Raw genomic sequence first — 19,135 nt, 5'->3', positions numbered from 1 at the left:
CGGGAGCCTGGTCCCGGCGGTCCTCCAGGCCTCCCGGGGCACACAGGCGGCCCCTCCTCGCCGCCTCCCGGCCACCCGCCGCCCGCCCCCGTGCGTCACCCCCCAGGCGCCCGCCCTGCGCCTCCCCCCTCCCCCCAGCTCCGAGGGCAGTTGGCGGGCAGCCTCCGGAAGAGCAGGGCACGGGCGTGCGTGGGCTGCCCCGCGGGGCAGGAAGCCAGGACTTGGTGGCCCCGGAGGAGGCCGCGGCCGTCACGACCGCGGCCACACTTGAGGAAACTGAGGCGCGAGGCTCTGACGCCGCCCTGGAAGCCGAGGCCAAGCGCGGTGCGCCGCGCCGGTGCCCGCGCCCCTGCGGCCGCAGCCGGGGAGGGGCCCGGGAGCCGAGGGCCCGCCGCCCCCCGGCACCCCCTGTCCTGACCAGCCCTCCCCCTCGCTCTGCGGGCGCCCGCTCGCGCTGCCCGGGCGCCGCTCCTGCCTTCGCGGCACTGCCCTCCCTGGGGAGGGGCGGCGGCCCCCGCGGGAGGGAGGGGGTGTGGGGCGTCCAGACCCCTCCGCCCGAAGTCTTGCTGAGCACCGCCTGGTGAGCGCAGCCCCGCAGCCCCGGGATCGGCCCCCGCCCCGGCCCGCCCCGCCCCGCCCCGGCCCGCCCGGCCCTCCAGCGCCGCGCGGCCCGCGGGGGCGAGCGGGGCGGGGCCCCGAGCAGCTATAGTTGGCGCCGCCGGGCCCAGCCCTCGCCTCGGCCTCCCGCGCGCTGCGCTCCCGACGCCCCAGGCTCCGCCGCACCCGGCCGGCCGAGCGGCTCCCGGCCCGCCTCTCCCAGCAGCGGGCCCCGTGAGCGCCCGGGCGCGCGGCTCCGGCATGAGGGGCCCGGGGCGGGCGCCCCCAGCGCGCCGGCCGCTGCTCGCCTTTGCTGCTGCTGCTGCTGCTGCTGCTGCTGCCGCCCGAGCCCGCCGGCGCGTGGTACAAGCAGGTGGCGAGTCCGCGCTACCACGCGGTGGGCCGCGCCGCCGGCCTGCTCATGGGGCTCCGCCGCTCGCCCTACATGTGGCGCCGCGCGCTGCGCCCCACTGCCGGGCCCCTGGCCTGGGACGCCGTCGAGCCGGGCGCGCGCCCCCAGAGGCCGTGGGCCAGAGACACCCTGTCCCCCGGCCCCGCCGCCCGCGAGGCCGTCCGGCTTCCCTCCGGGGCCCAGGGCCTGCGGGAGGCGCCACGCAGGAGCTGGCGAGCAGAGCTCCCGGGCAGCGCCCCTCGGAGCGCGCGCGCCCCGGAACCCGGGCCCCAGCCCGATCCGCCGCGGGAGGCCCGTGCCTGGCCCTCGGAGGAGCAGGCCAGGTACGTGGGCAAAGGAAGGGCTTCGGGGCCGTCGGGGCTCGGGCGAGCCGACGCGGGGCGCCCGGCGCGTGCCCACGGGGCACCCCTCGCGCTCGCCCAGAGAAACGCCTTCCTGGAGCGGCGCCTCTCCCGCAGCCCGATCGGGGCCGCAGGGCAGGAGGGCGCCCCGCTCCCTCCCCACCGTTCTCTTCTCTTCTTTCCAGAGCCTTCGGGGATTTCCCCGCCCAGCCGTGGCCACTGCAGCGACCCGGACCCGCCCGCCCGCGCCTCGTCCCAGGGCGGTCCCGAGCGCAGCCCCCGCGGGCGCTCGCCTGACCCGGGCCGAGTCGCCGCAGCCTCGGGGCAGAGCCCGCCAGGTCGCCCGTCAATAAAAGTCGCCTGGTTCCCGCGTCCCCGCGTGACCCGCTCCTCCGCGCTGTGTACTTTGCCATCAACCTTCGGGCTGCAAACAACGGCGCCCACGTCCTGGCAAATGTCAGGAGCCCTCCCCTGGCTCGGGGGAGGCTCCGGGCTACCCCCACCTGGGAGCCTTGGGGGCAGAAGCAGAGATGCTGCCCAGACCTGCGTCCCCTTCTCTGCCCGCTGCCTCTCCTGCCCGGGGAGGGTCCTGGGGAGGACACGTCCTGCTGCATCCCCCGCGCCCTGGGGAATGCGGCCTCCAGCCCCCCTCCCAGACCCGGGAGTGCCCAAGGTAGCCCCTCTCCGCTGGGGCTGCTGAGAGGGAATGCCATCCCCCAGGGGCAGAAGCGCAGCGGGCAGCCCGCCCGGTCTCTCCTCCCCTCCCAGCCTCCCAGCATTCAAGCGGCAGCCTGCACGGAAGCCCTCCTGCCCCCCCCCCCAAGGCTTGGAGAGCTGGGGGCCCCCAAGGGCCCCTCTTGGGCAAGCTCTCTGAGGCAGGAGCGCCCCCCTCCTCTTAGCCTCCTCTGTGTTTTTAGCGATTGGCTCTAGGTGTCCCCCACCTTAAAGAGCAAGGACTCTTTCAACCTGCGTCCCCTCGCAGGTGTCCCCCCTTTCTTGGACCTTCTCTGCTTGGGCTGGACAGCCACAAGCCTCGGACCTGGAGCCACCTGGCCGCTGCGCCACGAAGCTCCCGGGTGGCAAGGTGCCCTGGGGCCCGCAGCAGGGGCAGGGAGGCCAGCGCCCTGGCTCCCCCACACCCGCTCCCACACTCCTGGGCTGCCAGCCCCACGCGCTGCCAGCCTCCCCCTCCCCGCTGGCAGTTCCGTCCCACGGGTGTGCCCTCCCCCCGCGTGGTCCCCACCTGTGCTCTTGTCCGCCGTCTCCTAGGACTCTTACACACCCCCGAATCTGTTTGCCCCGTTGGGGTTCGCTCCCCAAGGACATACACTGGGGGAGGGGGTCGCAGACGCCTCAGGTCAACGCCTTCTCCCTCCTCCCCCACGGTCTGCTCCTGCGCCTCACTGCCCGTGGCCTTTCACAGCACGGGTGCCCAGTGCTTGCCACCCCGACGCACAGCGCCCCCAGGGCTCCGCAGCCCCGACGAGAGGCGCACACCCGGGGCCGGCCTGCGCGGGCTCTGGCCCCGCGGCTCCCTTCCCCTTCCCACGCGCCGGCTGGCACTCCGGGCAGAGTCCTGGTTCCGCCCTGAGGGAGCACGCCGGGGCCCCGCGCCGGCTTGAGGGCACAGGTGCCGGAGAACTTGGTGACGGGCCTTCGTTCCCCGCTGCCGGGAGGTCGCCGGCCCAGACAGCCTGGGGCCGGGCCCTAGCTGAGCGAGCGGAGCCGACCGGGGGCGCGCGGAGGTCGGGCTCTCGGCGTCGGGGCTCCGCGCCCCCGCATCCCCCCGTGCCGGCCGCCCTAGGGAGCGCGCCCGCCTGGGGTCCGGGCGCAGGCGGGGCCTGGCTCTCCCCGGCTGCAATCCCCGCCACGGGCGGCAGGTGGCGCCGCGCGACTGCCTGAGCGCGACCTCGGCTTTGGGCGGAGCTGGGGGCGGGGGGCGGGGCCGGGCGGGGCGGGGCCGCCGGCCTCCGCGCCCCTCCATCTCTGGGGCGCTGCTGTCTTCGTCCCTTCCCGTCGCGCCGGTCCCACCCGCTTGTTTCGCGCTCTGAAGAGAGGCCTGGCGCAGCCTGAGGGAGGAGGCGCTGAGCGGTCTGGTCATCCTCGCGGGGCCACTAATGCCCATCAGGGACCCGCGTCGGCCCGGGAAGCGCGGGGCCATTACCGGGGCGCCCGACTAATGGACTAATGGCTCCACCTCCAGATGGCCCCAGCCCTCCCTGGGCCGGCTAGGCCCGGCCCTCCGCCACTCCCCAGCGTCGGGGCCAGGCCCCGCGCGCCTTCTCTCTGGTGGGGGGCGGGGATGTGCAAGGGTGTAGGTTCAAAGGTCAGAGAAAAGCCCCGCCCCCACGCCGTGGACCCTCCCCTGCACAGCTCAGGCTGGACCTGAGGGTCTGGCCCCCGCCTCGTCGTCCTCTGTGGCCGGGCCTGCGTGGTCAGGCAGCAGGAGGGGAGGAGAGGATCCCCAGAGCCCTGACCACCTTCCACCAAGGCCTCCGTCGCGCACTCCCCAGCCGCCCAGCGCCCGCAGCCCCTCAGCCCTTGCAGGCCTTCCCTGGGCAGGAGGGCCTGGGCCGCTTTCCTGGCCTGTCATCGCAGGCTCTGACACTTGCTGTCTCCCCACAGCTCCCACTGTCCCAGGGGGCGGGCCCCTCCTGGTCTGCCTGGTTTCTCCCCTCTGCCCACTTCCTTCGTCACCACCCTGGTTCCCCCCAGGCCGCCGGCGCTGTTATTCCAGGTCTATCCTCTGCTTTGGGTTGTTAAAAACACAACTGGCCCCAAATGGAGTCTCTCGTGCCCACTCTGCAAACCAAGGTTTACCACCGACTGCAGCCTCGAGCCCTCCCAGGAATGGGATCCTGGTTGGGGGGGACGGGCCACAGCAGGTCACCTCCGTGATGAGACCCTGCCTTCCAGAGGGAAGGTGGCTTTGCCTGAACCATCGCTCTTCTAGTCCTTCACCCCACCTGCTCGCTGGCTGTAAACTTCCACTTGGCGCCCACAGACGCTCCTCGCAGCGCCTCCTACAGCAAGACAGACGGAGACCCCCACAGGAGCCCCAGGTCCTTACACTCCCAGCTGTCATTTTGCTCTCTGACAGGCCTCCTTTGTTATTCTGGGAGGCAGTGTTCCCGGACCCTGCCAACGACGGCCCTGGCATGTCTGCAGCGGGGCTAACCTCCCACCTATTGGGGGGCGTGCGGCCTTCCTGGCCTGCAGAAAGCAGGGAGGCCCAGGGCTGACCCACATGGGGGACAGCCTCTCTACTCAGGGGACCAGGGACCCTTGCCTTCCCTGCAGCCTGGCCCCGAGTCCCCCTCCAGTCACCTCTCTCGACCCTGGTGTGGTCCCAAAGCTGCTGCCTAGCAGGCCCTGGCTTGAGCCCTAAGCCCCACCTGGCAGGCAGGTGGTTGACTGCACTGCCCATCCTCACAGCCTTAGGGCGGCCGCACCAAGTTGAGGATGAGGAAGCCAGTGGCAGGCCTGACTCTGGACAAGCAGACAGACAGCTGGAGGAGGCCAGCCAGGCGGGAGTCTGTGGCAGCACCCGCAGGAACTGAGGCGGAGCTGAGGAGCATCCACGCAACCTCAGCCTAAGAGGCTTTTAGGGGCAGCAGCTGGGGTGTGGACACCCAAGGGGCTGTGGCCCAGGAGGCTGCCCAGAGGCGGGCCCTCCACTTGGGCGGGGGCTGGGAGCCCAGGCCGAGGGCACTGCAGAGAGCAGAAGCAGAGAGCCAGAGCCGAGCCCTCCTCTGCCCTGATGGGGAATTGTCTGGGCTGGCTGTCCCTGGCCCCCAGGGACCAGGTATGTGCAAGGGGTGGGCGGCGTGGGGGAGAGGCAGGCGGGGGGAGCCCGGAACTCAGCCGTCACCCTGTACTGAGGCTGAGAACGGGCCTGTGCAGAGTGCACTGGTGTCTCACCACCCCCGGCCCACACAGAGCTGGGAACTGGCCTGGATGTCCACTCTCTCCAGACCTCAGTCTCCCAATCTGGAAAATGGCCTGAGCCCCAAGGGTTGTTCCAGGCAAAATGCACTCGGGGAGGCAGGACGAAGCAGCAGAGCTTCTCCATTATGGTTATTCCTGTGCGCGTGGGGGAAGAGGGAGCTCGTGCTGGGGGAGCAGGAGAGAAGGGAGGGCTGGGTCCCCAGAACAGATCCTGTGGGCACTGACCAGAGGCCAGAGCGCTCAGCTGGGTGCAGCAGGCCAGCGAGGGCAGAGCGGAGACCCCTCCTCTGACAGGCTGGTGATCGTCCTCCCTCACCCTGTGCGCCCGGGTCAGGCAGGGCAGAGAGGGGCCAGGCGGAGGGAGATGTTTGAAGGACACGGGCAGCAGAGAGGGCCGAGGCGCTTGGGGAGGCCGGGCGTCACCCCGCCACTAGCCTCGGGGATGCAGGGCTTGGCTGCGGGCTCCTCCTCCCTCTCCCACCCTCCTGTGCCTCCAGGAGCACCCTGGGACGCTCTGGGCGCAGCGGGGGGCCAGGTACGGGGACCACAGCGGGGGGCGGGGCTTCCAGGAAGGTGGGCTGGGCTGGGGTCCCTGCGGAGGGACCCTCCCCGGGCACCCCTTCTCCACTCCCTGCCCCTTCCGGAGACAGCCCCGGCGCAGGGCCCGCACACAGTAGGTGCTCAATAAATGTTTCTGGGAGGCAAAGGCGCTGGCGCCGAGGGGCTGCCCAGAGTGGGGGTCAGACGGAGGGGCCGGCGGCGACTCGGGGTCCCTGCCCGGCGGCCGCCCCTGGGCCCGGGGTTGGCCGCGCCGCTGGGCCCGGGGCGGGGCGGGGCGCGGGCGGAGGGGGCGGGGAAGGGGCGGGCGCGGGGCGGTGCCGCCGCCGGAGCCGGAGCCGGAGCCGGAGCCGGAGCCCGAGGCGACGCGAGCCGAGGGGGACCCGCGGAGGCCGCCGCCCCGCGCCCCTGCCCGCGCGCGCGAGCCCCGGGCGCCGGGGCCAGTCCGCATCCGGCCGGCGGGCGCCATGGCCGCGCCGGAGCCGCTGCGGCCGCGCCTGTGCCGCCTGGTGCGCGGCGAGCAGGGCTACGGCTTCCACCTGCACGGCGAGAAGGGCCGCCGCGGCCAGTTCATCCGGCGCGTGGAGCCCGGCTCCCCGGCAGAGGCGGCCGCGCTGCGCGCCGGGGACCGCCTGGTCGAGGTCAACGGCGTCAACGTGGAGGGGGAGACGCACCACCAGGTGGGTGCCCGCCCCGCCCCGCCGGCCCCCCCTGCGGCGCGCGTCCCGCGAGCCCGGGACCCACGACCCCCGGCCCGCGCCGCGCGTGCCCAGGCCTCGGCCGCGCGCGCCGGCCCGCAGGGGTCGCCCGGGGCCTACGTGGACGCGCGTGGGAGGCGGGGGACGTGGCCGCGGAGGCAGCGCCCGCAGCCTCCTTCCCAGCCCCCCCAGGAAGCCGGCGCTGCCCCGAGAGGGGGGTCGGGGGGGCTCCCCCCCCCCCCCCCCCCCCCGCACTGCGGCGCCTCTCCTGCCCCAGCGCTCGCTTCGGCCCCAGTGGGCAGTGTGTGTGCGGGGTTGGGGGTTGGGCCCCCGGGGTGTCGGGCCCTGGGACCCTGGCCGCCTCGCTGAGGTACGGGCACGCATTGCGTGGGGGTGCACCTCTGGGGTGGGGGGGTTGTGGGGGAGCCCACACTGCCGGCCTGCACCCGGCAGCGCCTGCCCTGGCGACGTGGGCCAGAGCCGGTGTCCCGGTCCCCCTGCGGTGCAGCCTTGGCGATCCCTGCCCCGGCCAGGCCTTCTGGGAGGCTGCCCAGGCCTGGGGGTCACTGCCGCAACCCCCTGCTGCAGCTGCAGGCAGGCCAGAAGGATGGCGGGGCTCCTCTGTGCGGGCCCTGCCGGGGCTGTCCATGTCCCCACCTGGCATCACCAGGCGAGGGTCCGCCCCACCTTCAACCAGTCTGCCCCGGGTCGTTGAGCCCCTGCAACCTCAGCTGGGGCTTGCCCTGGCTGGGAGGGAGTTGGCACCCTCTTTCCTCCTGGGGCCCGTCTGCCACCCAGTGTCACCTGGACAAGGCTGTTTGCTGAGGGAGGTGGGGGTCAGGGCCAGGGGCTGGGCCTCCCAGCCGCGGGCAAAGTGGGTGGGGCGGGCAGAGCTGGTGCCTGGCCTCTGCCCAACTGTCCCACCACCGGGAGCACCTGTTAGCCAGGCCTCTGGGTGCGGGTGCTCGGGGACCTGCCTCCCTACCCCGGGGGGGAGGTCCAGTCAAGACCCCCATTTTAGGGGTGAGGAGGCTCAGGCTTGGGATTCTTGGCCAACTCATTTGGCACCACAGTCAGGGTGCTGGAGAGCGTCCTCTTGGGCTCCCTGGGTCGCAGGGAGAGGGCGGGACAGATCAGGGCTGGGGTGGAGGAGCCTGGTTCAGACCCCCTCGGGGCGGCATCTGCCCAGCAGCTGGCAGGGCCCACCTGCTCCTCCCGTCCTTCACCCCCTTTCCTCGTGCCTGATGGGCACACACTGGCACGTGTCCCATGGCCACCCACCGTGTTAGTTCCCAGCACCCAAACACACAGATGGCCCTAAGGCGCACTTGTCCCACAGGTAGATCCCCTCCCCCGCCTGCTGGCTCCAGGGCCTGCAACCTGGTTGTGTGGGGCGGGACCTCACCTGCTGAGAGTCGGTGCCCAGCCCTGAGCCAGCTCTCCTCTCCGCAGTGGCAGGAGCCGTCCTGTCAGTCTGGAGGCCCGGGGAGGGTGGGGGCCGGGCTCGAGCTCTGTGCTCTGCCACTGAGTAGGGCAGGAGTGGGCCTGGCACCCCCAGACTGCCACCCCAGGAGCTGCCTCTGTCCCGCCAGCCCCGGCGGAGAGACAGGCCCTGTATCCCACACACCCCAACACCCAGAACCACGGCTGTCTTCGCCCCTCCAGACGGGCTGCCCCCCAACCTCCTGCCCCTCCGGAAGGAAGAGCTTGGACGAGGGGAGCCTGGTGGACGCGCAGCCCCGAGCTGAGCTGAGCGCCTGGAGCCCAAGAGTGGAGGGAGGGCGCTGAGCAGCCGGGGGTGGGGGGTGGAGCCGCGGGCCTCAGTCCAGCCGCCCACCTCTGGTGGCCGCCTGTGCCGGAGCCCGGGCACCCTGGGTGGTGCCGCTGCCCAGGGCTGTGCAGAATCCGGCCAGTGACCCCCTCCGTCGCTGCCCGTCCAGGTGGTCCAGAGGATCAAGGCCGTGGAGGGGCAGACTCGGCTGCTGGTGGTGGACAAGGACACGGACGAGGAGCTCCGCCGGCGGCAGCTGACCTGCACCGAGGAGATGGCCCAGCACGGGCTTCCGCCCGCCCACGACCCCTGGGAGCTGAAGCAGGGCTGGGTGCAGGCGTGCAGCCCCGGCCCCGAGGCTGGCCAGAAGGTATGGTGGGCCCTGGGCCACGTCCCCACCCGCCCGGCCCCAGAAGTCTGTCTCGCTGTCTTCTGGCTCCGGGGCCTCTGTGCCTGGCCCGGCCACTTGGGCCACGCTCTGCTCTGCCCTGGCCAGGGAAGGGCCGCTGGGCGTCCCAGATGCAGAGCTAGCGCCACACGGCCTGTCTGTCCCTGGGTCTGCCTGAGGAGCCGGCCTGCGCTGTGAAGGCCTGGGCAGTGGGGGCGGCGCCCGTCTCGGTGGGGTACACAGGTGGGGCATGCGGGGTGGCCCTCCCTGCCCCCTGACTCGGACCAGAGCAGGGGCGGGTGCTGCCACCTGCCCCGGGCGGGAGTAGCCCCCGGGCAGGACCTGGCAGAGGACGCGCCAGGCTGCTGGCTCTCCCGGGACCTCCTGCCTCTGCTTACAGGGAAACAGCCTCAAGCCCAGGGTTCCCCAGGTCCCGCTTTGAGAACCACAGGCACAGTGGGCTCCGGCTATGCTGGTATCCCCCTGACCCCTCTCGTGGGTGTCCCCCGCGAGCCTGCTGCCTGGACTGTGGGCCTGTTTGGGGGTTGGCGGCACCCCAGGGGCCAGGCGTGGACCCACGGTGCTTTGGTTCTGGGCTGCAGGCAGGCCGTGGGGTGCCAGGGCCAGGGGCCGGCTCTGCAGTCTGGACAGAGCCACCAAGGGACAGAGCAGGGGCCTCAGGGTCAGGTCTGTGACTTCAGGGGCGCTCTGGGCTGGTGGCATTGGGGGGGGTCCCTCCTTCCCCTGTGTCTGGCCGCCTGGAGGAAGCCTCCCCCCGCCCAGCGTTTGTCCATTGATTTGGACGCAAAGGGCTGAGTCCACCTTCCTGTGGAAAAATCCGCCCTCGGGCCTTATCTGGAGGGTGGGGTGGCTGAGGCACCTTTCCTCGGGCGGGGCGCCCCCCTCTGCTATTCCGGGCTCTGGGGGCTGCAGGAAGCCTCCCGGCACACATCTGCGGGAACGGGGGGCGGGGGGTGCAGTCAGGTGCGGGGCTGGCTGGCACCCGCCCTCGCGGCACGGACCGCTCTTGAAGGGGGCCCGGAGGAGGGCAGCCGTCAGGGACCCGCTCCCGCCACCGACCCCCACTCGCCCTCTCCGGCTGCTGGGAGTCCAGGGGGTGCTCTGGCAGCGGCCGGTGCGGCCAGCGGAGCAGGCGGAGGGGCCGCCCTGGGCCAGAGGCCCCGGGGAGTCAGACCCCGCGGGGTGGGGCGTGCTGCCGGGAGCGGCCCCCCTCGGCCAGTCAGGGCCTGGGCGGTGGTGACTCAGCCGGCCCAGGCCCGGGGCGCTGCAGCTGCAGCTGATGCGGGTGGCGAGACCGCGGCCGCCCCGGACAGGGCCAGGCAGGGCGGCGTGCGGCGCCGGGCGGGGCCGTGGTAGACGCGGGCCGGGCGCAGGGGGGTGAGGGGACGGTCCTGCGGGACGCCTGGTGCAGGCCCTCGGAGAGGCGGGGCGGCCGCCTCGGGTCCTGGGTCCTGGGCGCTGGGCAGGGCCGCCCGCCGCTTCCTTCCTTCCTTTCTTGGGACGGAAACCCGGCGGGTGGGGGGCGCCAGGCTGGAGCCTGAGCAGGGGAGGGTCTCGGTCACCACCCTGCTGCCCAGCGTGACTCAGCCCCTGTCCCACCCGTCCCTGGGGAGGCCGGGCCGCGGCGGGAGGCGGATAAATGGGGTGGCGGCCGCGGGCCGGCTGAGAGCTCAGGCCCCGCAGCTGGACGCTCGCCGCTGCCCATGGCCCGCTCTGGGAACGCCGCGCCGCCCGCCTCGGGCTCAGGAGCCCCTTCGCGGTGCCCGGGCCGCGGACCCGCGCAGGTCAGGTCGGGGACCGGGTAGGGAGCACCCTGGCAGCTGGCTGAGCCTGGGGGGGGCGGGGCGGGGGGCCCCCGCCGGCCCCGGGAGAGCAGGGCGGGCAACAACGGGAGCCTTTCTCTGCCCGGCTGTGAGTCACCCTCGGGGGGGAGCGCAGCCTGCTCCCGGGGTGCCCCGGCCAGTCCTTTGGCCACAGACCTTACTGGGAGACGCGGCTGACCCAGCTCTGGGGTCCCAGCTGGGAGCCGTGGGAGCCGGAGGGCCTGGCTGGGAGGCGGCAGGAAGTGCTCAGAGCCAGGGTGGGGAGCGAGGAATGTGAGCAATGCCTGAGCAATGTGCCTGCGCCCTGCGCCCCAGCTTTCTGGCTTCCCCACTGGGTGACCATGCAGCCAGCCTGGCCCGCACCGCAGCTTCTCACCTGAGGGTCCCACACCCAGTTGGAGGCTCCTGGACCCCACTCATGGGGCGGGTGTGGGGTCAGGGGAAAGCGCAAGGCTCACCTGGGGCTGGGCAGGCGGGGCTGTGGCCACTGTGACCCCAAACCAGATGTCCCTTAGCCTGGACTCATGGCTCTGAGCACCCCCAAATCCTGCTTCCCGCTTGGGGCTTCGTGATGGGAGCCGGCCTTTCGCGCGGCCCTGGCGCCATGTCCGCCAGCGCTTGCTGCCTGCTGTCCACGCCACGTGGGGCCTGGCACTGGTGCTGTGTCCGCGTGGGGCCCAGCTCGGCTCTGCTCCCGCCTGGCAGCCGAAGGTGCTGCCGCCTGAGCCTCCAGGAGTCCATAGTGGGGTCCTGCAGACCTCAGGGTCTTGCACCCCCGGCTTAGCCCGGGCGTGCCCAGGGGCAGCAAGCAGCTCTGTCCCTGGAGTCCCTGCATGCAGTGGCCAACTGGCCTGCAGCGGGGGTCCTGAAGGGGTGTCGGGCAGACTTTGCGGGTCAGGGAAGCGTCCTGGAGGAGGGGCGTGGGCCGCCAGGAGGCAATGTCCCAGTGTCAGGAAGACCCAGGGCCAGGTGTGCCTGTGCTGCGAGGAGGGACATGCTTTTGGCCCCACCTCTGGGCAGCTACCGCCCTGCAGACTGGCATTGGGGTTAGGAATAAGCCCGAGGCTAGAGAGTTGGGGGCCGGGGTGCAGGGGACCGGCCACCTGAGGCCTGCAGTCCTCTGCTGGGGTCTCGGGCTCTCCCCTGGTGCTGCCCCCACCTGGCCCGGGTCCCTCGGCCCCCCACAGGGAGAGCACCCAGCCGGCGCGCCCTTGCCTGCGCGCACGCCCCAGCGTCCCTGGAAACCCGAGCCGCTGCCGCCCGCTCACCTCGGCCATGTTTAATTGAGCGCCAGCGCGCCTGGCCCCTAGGTACTGCGGTCCCGGCCGGGTGGGACCCAGGGCAGCCCTGTCTGCGCGCCTGGCGGAGCCCCGCTGCAGGATGCCGGAGGTAAAGCAGGCTGCAGGGTGCTGCGGCAGGGAGGCCAGGGCAGCCCCTTCCTTGGCCTTCTCCCCCACCTCCTGCCTTGCCGGCTCAGCCTTGTGGGGGTGGGGGCGGCCCTGCTCCCTCTGGAATGTGAAAGTAAACAGCCCGCTAGTGGCACTGGCCCCTGCAGGCCTCAGAGAACACAAACTGCTGGCCTGGGACGCCCTGAGTCCTCCATGGGGAGGGGCAAGGCAGAGCCCGGGACAGCCGTGGGGGGCGGAGGCAGGGTCAGAGACAGCCATCCTAGGGAGCTGTGAGGGGCAGCTCACCTCTGCTGGCTTCTTCCTGGGCCCCTGCCTGTGGTCAGCCCTGATTCTCCTGGTGCCCCGCAGGCCTCTGTCCCCTCAGAGGCCCCTGCTCTTGACTTTGGAGACTGGCTGGGCCGGGGGTCCAGGTCGCAGGTCTGCACAGGCAGCTGCCAGGCACTCCCCTTGCCGTGCCACACCCTCGGGGACCCCGGGAGGCACAGGGACCGTGGGGGGGGCCAGGAGCCGGCACTCACCCACACCTGTGCTGCAGGGTGTCAATGGGCCCCCCAGGGAGCTGCGCCCACGTCTCTGCCACCTGCGGAAGGGCCCCCTGGGCTACGGGTTCAACCTGCACAGCGACAAGTCCCGGCCTGGCCAGTACATCCGCTCCGTGGACCCGGGCTCGCCCGCCGCCCACTCTGGCCTCCGTGCCCAGGACCGCCTCATTGAGGTACCCAGCCGAGGCCTCGGAGTGCCCTGCGTCCCAGTTCAGGTTCCCACCCGTGTGCGTGGGCCTGTGCCCCATGAGTGTCTATTCCCGGTGTCCCTGTGTGTCCCCATGTCCCTGCGCGCCCCGTCCCCGCGTCCCTGATCTCGTGGGAGGGGGAGGTGCTGGAATCGGAGCTGCCGTGGCTGATGGCGGGTGGATATCTGATGCCACTCCTGGCGGGCGCTGGGGGCTGCGGCTGCCCGGGGGGCACTGACCTGCTGCCGGTGGCAGGTGAATGGGCAGAACGTGGAGGGGTTGCGCCACGCGGAGGTGGTGGCCAGCATCAAGGCGCGGGAGGACGAGGCCAGGCTGCTGGTGGTGGACCCCGAGACAGACGAGCACTTCAAGCGGCTGCGGGTCACGCCCACCGAGGAGCACGTGGAAGGTGGGTGCCCAGCAGCCTCGGGGGGCACGGGGTGGTGTGGCCTGGCAGCCACTGAGACTGTGTCCCCACAGGTCCGCTGCCGTCACCCGTCACCAATGGGACCAGCCCTGCGCAGGTGAGGGGGGAAGGGCAGGGTGGGCTCCTGACTTAATGTCCCTTTCGCACCCCCTGGAGTCGCCCTCAGTCTCCCAGCGGGAGCCAGCCCCCCCTCCCCCTCCCCGGGGGCTCTTGGTGAAGCGCCACCGCCCCCCGCCAGGGACTGGGACAGTGGTGGCCGCGCTCGGTGCCCGCCGCCCGCTGGAGAACAGGAGGCAGCCCCGGTGCGCCGCCACCTGCAGGGTTCCCGCAGCCTCACCCTTGGGCGCCCCACTCAGTGGCGGCGCGGGCCTGGCTTAGGCGAGGACGTGGGGTAGCGGGCGCCGGCCGCCAAGGCTCGGGGGTGCGTGTCTGGGAGCGGGCAGCCTGGGCAGGGGCCAGCGCCTCCTGAAGGCCTCCTGGGCTGTGGGCGCCCCGTCACCGCGGGGGGCCTGGGTCCGCGGCTGGCGCTCACCCGCTGCCCGCCTCGCCCCTGGCCAGGATGGCGGCACCTGGAAGCCGGACCCGTTCCAGGAGAGCGGCCTCCACCTGAGCCCCACGGCAGCCGAGGCCAAGGAGAAGGCCAGGGCCACCCGCGCCAACAAGCGGGCACCGCAGATGGACTGGAGCCGGAAGCGCGAAATCTTCAGCAACTTCTGAGCCTGCCGGGCCTGTCCAGGGGCCCCGGGCCTCCCCACAGACTTGGGCCTCACCCCGAGCCCAGCGGCGCTCCCGAGCCTCAGCGGACTGAGGGGGGCGTCCTCATCCCCAGAAGCCATGGTGGTCCCACCGCCACCCAGGAGCCAACCTGGGCCCCAGTGAGCCCCCGCCCCGTCCCCCTGCCCGCTGGGTGCTAAGGGGGGGCTCTGGCAGCCAGATGGGGGCGACACCCTGAGATGGGAGAGACACCCAGAGACTGAGGAGAGGGAGGCGCGGAGGGAGAGACCCTGGGGCCTGCTGACTTAGAGGAATTTGTGTTTTTGCTTTTTTTCCAAAAAGAGCTCCAGCTCCACACATGTTTCCACTTAATACCAGAGCCCCGGCCCCCGCCCCCTCAGGACGAGCTCTCTAAATAATTGCAATAAAACAAGCCTTTCTTGCAAACTGTTCCCCCTCGGCAGCAGCCACCCCCGGTGGGAGTCCAGAAACTTCTGGGGGAGGGGGAGGGGGCGGGCTGCGTTTGTGGGAGCTGCCCCATCCCCATCCTCTCTGGCGTGGGGTCCTAGGCCAGGCCCCCCCATCACCCCAACACATCAGGATCTGGGCGCAGGGCCCGTCTCTCCCGGGGCTGAGGATGGAGGCCGGTGCCCAGAGCAGGGCAGCCTCTGGACTGGCCCCTCGTCCTGCTGTGGCTGTTCTGGGGCTTGGGAGAGGGGGTGCGAGAGCCTGTCCCAGGGGGCCCGGACCTGGGCCTCACCGCCCACACCGCCCTCCCTGCTGGCAACCTGACCGGCGTTGCTGTCTTTCTGGTAAGCCATAGCGCATGCGCGCCTCGGAATAAACAGGCCATCCTCGGACCCTCAGCTGCCTGTCCTTCCTGTGTCCTCAGTCGGGGTCAGGGAGCCGCAGCTGTTGGGGCTGGGAAGCAGCAGCCAGCGGGCCCCCAGAGTGTCAGCTCTGGAGACCGGGGTTTTGCTCCCGAGCCTCCAGCTCCGAGCCTGCTGCTGGCAGCCAGGCCGCTGCTGCCCCGCCTCCCCCAGCCCGCAGCCTTGGGGACCCAGTGCCTAGGAGTGACTGGTGAGGCCCCATCCCTACTGTCCTCGTGCTGTGCAGCTCCCTTTCCCTACCCCCGGCCGGCAGGCACACAGGTCAGGCCTCTGCCAGGCGGTGCCCAGCCTCCTTTGGGGCCAGGGCTCTGTGAACCTGGGGGTGGGCCGCCCAGCCTCTGGGGGCACATGAGTTCAGGAGGGAAGGCCTTTTTCAGGACCTCAGTCAGCCGCTGAGAGGGAGGGGCCAGGCCTACAGAGCCCCTGGCTGGCTTCCCAGCAGCTGGCTGCAGCTGGCTCCCACGATCCGGCGCTTCCATCCAGGCTCGGCCACAGCGCCGAACGTCACGTCCTGGCCCTGGCCCCAGAGAGCCTGCCCCAGGCCCACGAGCCGGGCAAGCACGCTCGCGCACGTGCCCCGGGTAGACAAGAGCCAGACCCGACTGCAAACAACCCCAAGCTTTATTACAAACAGGCTACGTGTTCCCACAAAGGCGCGTCACGACAGCATGGCCCGCTCAGCCCTCAGAGCCCCGGGCGGCTGGGCACAGGGTCCGGTTGAGGCAGGCCTGGCAGCGTGGGCGCGTGGGTAGGCAGGTCTGCTGGCCGAAGCCCACCAGCAGTCCGTTGATCTCGCCCCACAGCTCCCTGGGAGGATGGGAGCTGTCAGCGTGCAGGGAGGGAGGAAGGGAGGGAGGTGGGGGTGACTCGCCCCCCCTCACCTGGGCAGCCACTCCTCCAGAGCCTTGCGTGTCTGCTCAGGGGACTTTGTGGTCTTCCTGGTCCACCTGAGTCGATTGGCGATTCTGTGTACGTGTGTGTCCACTGCTGCTGGGGATGGGGTGGGGTGAACCCAGGCCCCTCCCAGCCCAGATGGCCCCAGTCCAGTGCCGGAGGCTGGGACCAGGGTGGCACTGTCCTGGCCCGGGCAGGTCGGGCCAGGGTCTGTTGCCTGGCAGGGGCTGTGGCCAGGCTCGGAGGACCTCTACTCGGGGTGCAGGCCGCCGTCCCACTGCAGCCTCTCCTCTCCTCTCCAGTTCCCACCCCTGCTAATTGCCCATCCCCAGACGGGGCGCACCCTGGGTTGTGGCAGCCGCACTTCCAAGTCACCCAGGGCCCAGTGTCGGGACACCTGTACATGGGAGCCTCTGACGGGCTGACCCAGCAGGGCTTCTCCACACAGACAAGGCCAGCTGCTCACCCAGCATCGCGGCCAAGCTCAGAGGAATCAAGCGCTTGCCCAAGGCCGCCCAGCAGGTGGGCAGAGCGGACGGACGGGCAGTCTCCCTGACTCCCGATTTGAGACTGAGGGGACGCCCCCTCTGAGGGTCCCCTGCAGGTGCCTGGCCCACCCACAAGCAGAATGCAGTAGGCTCCTGTCCGCTGGGTCCGCAGCTCCCTGGGCCCTGGCCCGTCTGGCGGGGGCAGGGCTCACCCCCCCATAGCTTGCTTCTGCTCTGCCACTCCAGACAAGCCCAAGTGTCCTCGGAGAGGCTGGCCCGGCCCTTCAGAGCTCCTCCAGGCCCCAAGCTGCACGGGAGATGGGGGTCAAGGTCTCACCCTCGCTGCCCGCGGGGCGGAAAGCAGAGCTGGCAAGGGCCTTCCCCAGGACACAGGCCTCTGGGCCGTGGTAGCGCTGGGGGCTTCCTAATCGCTCTCCTCAGCCCCGGCTGCCCCCACCCTCAAGGCTCTGCAGACGCTACTCCTCCTCCAGGCCGCTCTGCCTCACTCGGCTAAACCCTGGGACCAGGTGCCCCCAGTGCTCTGCCCCCGCCCCCCACGCCACAGTACGTGTAGCAGAGCCCCGCGCAGAGGCCTCGCACATGGGACCCAGCTTAGCCTGAAACCCCTTCCTGACCTGTTGGGGCCAGTCTTGGATGAATACAGGGGTTGGGGTCACAGGTCTTAGGGATGTGGGGAGCCAGCCCTTCCCCCCAGCATGTGCCACTCACCGATGCCTGACACGGTACCCCAGGCCACAGCCATGGCCAGGTGTGCCATCTTGGGCCCCACCCCTGGCAGAGCCACCAGCTCAGCCACAGACGCCGGGATGTCCCCTCCATAGCGCTGCCGCAGGATGGCCGTGGTCTGCTTGATGTACTTCACTTTGCTCTGGGGGGGGGGGCGTGAACCCAGATGCGAAGGGGTGAGTGGCCTGGCCGGTGAGAACAAGGCCCGAAGGAGCCCCATGGGCACCAGAGCAGCCATCACCTGCCCAGGATGGAGAGAGGCACCTGCCCCAAGCCCCCAGGAGAGAACCAGCCCATAGGAGCAGGGAAGCCCAGCCCCCTCCCGCGTGGACGTGTGACACGTGTGGGGTCTGGCCTGGGTCACACCCCAGGCCTGGCTGGGCAAGCAGGGTCAGCCCCTCCCGGGAGTTGGGCTCAGCACCTGGCCCTTCAGGAAGGAAAGCTGAGGACTGGGGCTCCCCGGCCAGCCAGCGAAGGCCAGCTGGGTGGTTCCCATCCTGTCCGCTTCAGAGAGCTATTTAAGTCCCATCTGACCGGCTGCAGCCCACGCCTGCCTGAAGGGAAGCACCGCCCAAGGCTGCCTTCACAGCTCCGCCCACCCCGGCAAGGAGCTGGCGTAAACAAAGGGAAAGGGGTGGGCGAGGCGGGGAGGAAGGAAGGGGTGGGTAGACAGGAAAGCCTGCTGGGCTCAGGCCTGGGCCCAAAGGCTGGTGGGGTGGAGGCTGGAGGCTGCCCCACGGGCACCCACTGGCACTGCCAGCCCTCCCGCAAGTGTGTCCAGCAGCTGGCGCTCACCCTCCAGAAGCCCACCGGGTAGATGAGCGCTCCCAGCGTGCTGTCGTCTGTGCGCAGGACACTGTCCACGGTCAGGCCCCGCTCCCGCAGCCGCTGCATGGCGCCGGCGGTCACCTGGTCTTTGGTCTGGCTGGAGAGCATGAGCGACAGCAGCACCTGGTACCTCCGCACCTGCTCACACAGCGGGAAGGCTGGTGGGGGTCAGGCCCAGCCCGGCCTCCCGGGGGACAGCAGCCTCCTTCTGGCTGGTCAGGCCACGTGGGCCTGCAGGGCTGAGGCCAGCGCCTGCCTCACCATTTCCCACGAGGCTTGAGAGACTCATGGGACCCAGAGGGGCCCCCGCCCGCCAGAGGCCACCCCGGCCACCGCTGCTCCCAGAGTGATGCTGCCCGTTCCGGGCTCGCTGTCTCAGGGCCGGGGCGGGCATTGCGAGGAGCCACTCTGGGCCAGTCACGGGCAGCCGGGCACCAGGCCGACCCACCAGAGGCCCAGCGGGGTGGCCAAGCGCTCGCGCCACACGTGCCTACCTCTGGGGGTGCGCTGGGGTCATAGCAGCACTCAGCTCCCAGCTGGTCCACAGGCGCGTCCTTCCCACTCCTCATGGCGCGCACGTTCGCCAGGTGCAGCCGCCAGTCCCGGGGCTCCCAGCCCGGCGCCGCAAGGGGCTCGGCGCCCGCTCCTTTCTCCCCGGCCGAGGCCTCGTAGGCCACCTTCAGTTTGCGCGCCCTCCGCGGACACCTCGCAGGCTCGGGGCGTCGCCCTCCTTCTGCAAACAGGGCCACTCGGTCCCTCCACGGGGAGCCCCAGGGGAGGCGCCGCCCCGCGATCTCCCGCGCTGGGGCTGGGCGCGCCCCGGTCTCCGCCGGCGGCCGCAGGTCTGCCTGCCCCGGGCCGAGTCCCGGCAGCGACCGGGGCTCTGGGGAGGGCCGCCCCGCGCCCCTCCACCTGCCGCCGGGAAGGAGTCACGGCCGGCCGAGGCCCACTGGCTCTTCGCGCTCGCCCGGCGGCCTCCCCGCCTGCCCCCAGCTCCGCGCCCGCCGGGCACCGACGGCCGCGGGTCCCTGCAGCCTCGGGGGCCCCTCCCGCCAGCCCCGCGGGGCCCGCGCGCCCCGGCCGCGGCGCCTCCGCTCCCAGAGCGGCTTCCGCGAGGGCCTCGCCGGGGTGGCCGCCGGAGGCGCGCGGCGGGGACGGGCGCCGGGGCCCGCGGGCAGCCTGGCGCCGGGGCAGGGCCCAGGGCGCGCGCGCGGCGGAACCCGGCCTGGAGCCCCCGGGGCCGCGCCTCGTCCCTGCGAGCCTCTGTGCCCGCCTCTGCTCCCGTGCCCCGGCCCGACCGCTACCTGCAGCCGCCTCTCCGCCCCGGAGCGGCGCGGCCTCCTCCCCACCGCGCTGCGGCCGGGCCCCGGGCCCCCCGCTCCGGCTGCGGGTCAGCATCCGCACGCCCACCGCGCTCATGCCGACCCCGCGGACTACACCTCCCGGCGGCC

The 19,135-nt window shown here is 72.0% G+C and overlaps 2 protein-coding genes across 3 annotated transcripts; one reads left to right on the top strand and one right to left on the bottom strand.

Moving 5' to 3' along the window:
* Window positions 1–6,323: 6,323 nt before the first annotated feature.
* On the top strand, window positions 6,324–14,828 carry NHERF2 (NHERF family PDZ scaffold protein 2). The gene is made up of 6 exons (XM_037507792.2): window positions 6,324–6,536; window positions 8,495–8,695; window positions 12,502–12,681; window positions 12,952–13,105; window positions 13,177–13,220; window positions 13,682–14,828. Exons 1-6 carry the CDS (start codon window positions 6,324–6,326, stop codon window positions 13,838–13,840), a joined length of 951 nt encoding a protein of 316 aa, XP_037363689.1. The 3' UTR covers window positions 13,841–14,828.
* Window positions 14,829–15,310: 482 nt separating this feature from the next.
* Window positions 15,311–19,103, bottom strand: NTHL1 (nth like DNA glycosylase 1). Of its 2 annotated transcripts, none has more exons than XM_037507793.2 (6): window positions 18,989–19,103; window positions 18,179–18,417; window positions 17,652–17,822; window positions 16,839–16,998; window positions 15,609–15,714; window positions 15,311–15,534 (listed from the first exon to the last, which is right to left on the bottom strand). In XM_037507793.2, the coding sequence occupies exons 1-6, from the start codon at window positions 19,101–19,103 to the stop codon at window positions 15,405–15,407; spliced, it is 921 nt and encodes a 306-aa protein (XP_037363690.1). In that variant the 3' UTR covers window positions 15,311–15,404. The 2 variants fall into 2 exon arrangements, with proteins under 2 accessions (XP_037363690.1, XP_054549860.1); XM_054693885.1 differs by having other exon boundaries at window positions 17,667–17,822.
* Window positions 19,104–19,135: the final 32 nt, after the last annotated feature.

The sequence above is a fragment of the Talpa occidentalis genome, unplaced genomic scaffold, assembly GCF_014898055.3.
Source record: "Talpa occidentalis isolate TD23 unplaced genomic scaffold, MPIMG_talOcc4v2.1 talOcc4.12, whole genome shotgun sequence".
NCBI classification, from domain to species: domain Eukaryota; kingdom Metazoa; phylum Chordata; class Mammalia; order Eulipotyphla; family Talpidae; genus Talpa; species Talpa occidentalis.
The sequence above is the reverse complement of the archived record's forward strand: the minus strand, read 5'-3'. Positions and strand labels throughout refer to the sequence as shown.

Bases quoted from the DNA above. Each gene is read 5' to 3' on its own strand.
- NHERF2 (XM_037507792.2), top strand. From the start codon at position 6,324: ATGGCCGCGCCGGAGCCGCTGCGGCCGCGCCTGTGCCGCCTGGTGCGC. The intron at 6,537-8,494 runs GTGGGTGCCCGC...CTGCCCGTCCAG, and splicing joins AGGGGGAGACGCACCACCAG to GTGGTCCAGAGGATCAAGGC. The intron at 13,106-13,176 runs GTGGGTGCCCAG...GTGTCCCCACAG, and splicing joins CACCGAGGAGCACGTGGAAG to GTCCGCTGCCGTCACCCGTC.
- NTHL1 (XM_037507793.2), bottom strand. From the start codon at position 19,103: ATGAGCGCGGTGGGCGTGCGGATGCTGACCCGCAGCCGGAGCGGGGGG. The intron at 18,418-18,988 runs GTAGCGGTCGGG...CCCTGTTTGCAG, and splicing joins GGGCGGAGAGGCGGCTGCAG to AAGGAGGGCGACGCCCCGAG. The intron at 15,715-16,838 runs GTGAGTGGCACA...CATCCCCAGCAG, and splicing joins GGGTACCGTGTCAGGCATCG to CAGTGGACACACACGTACAC.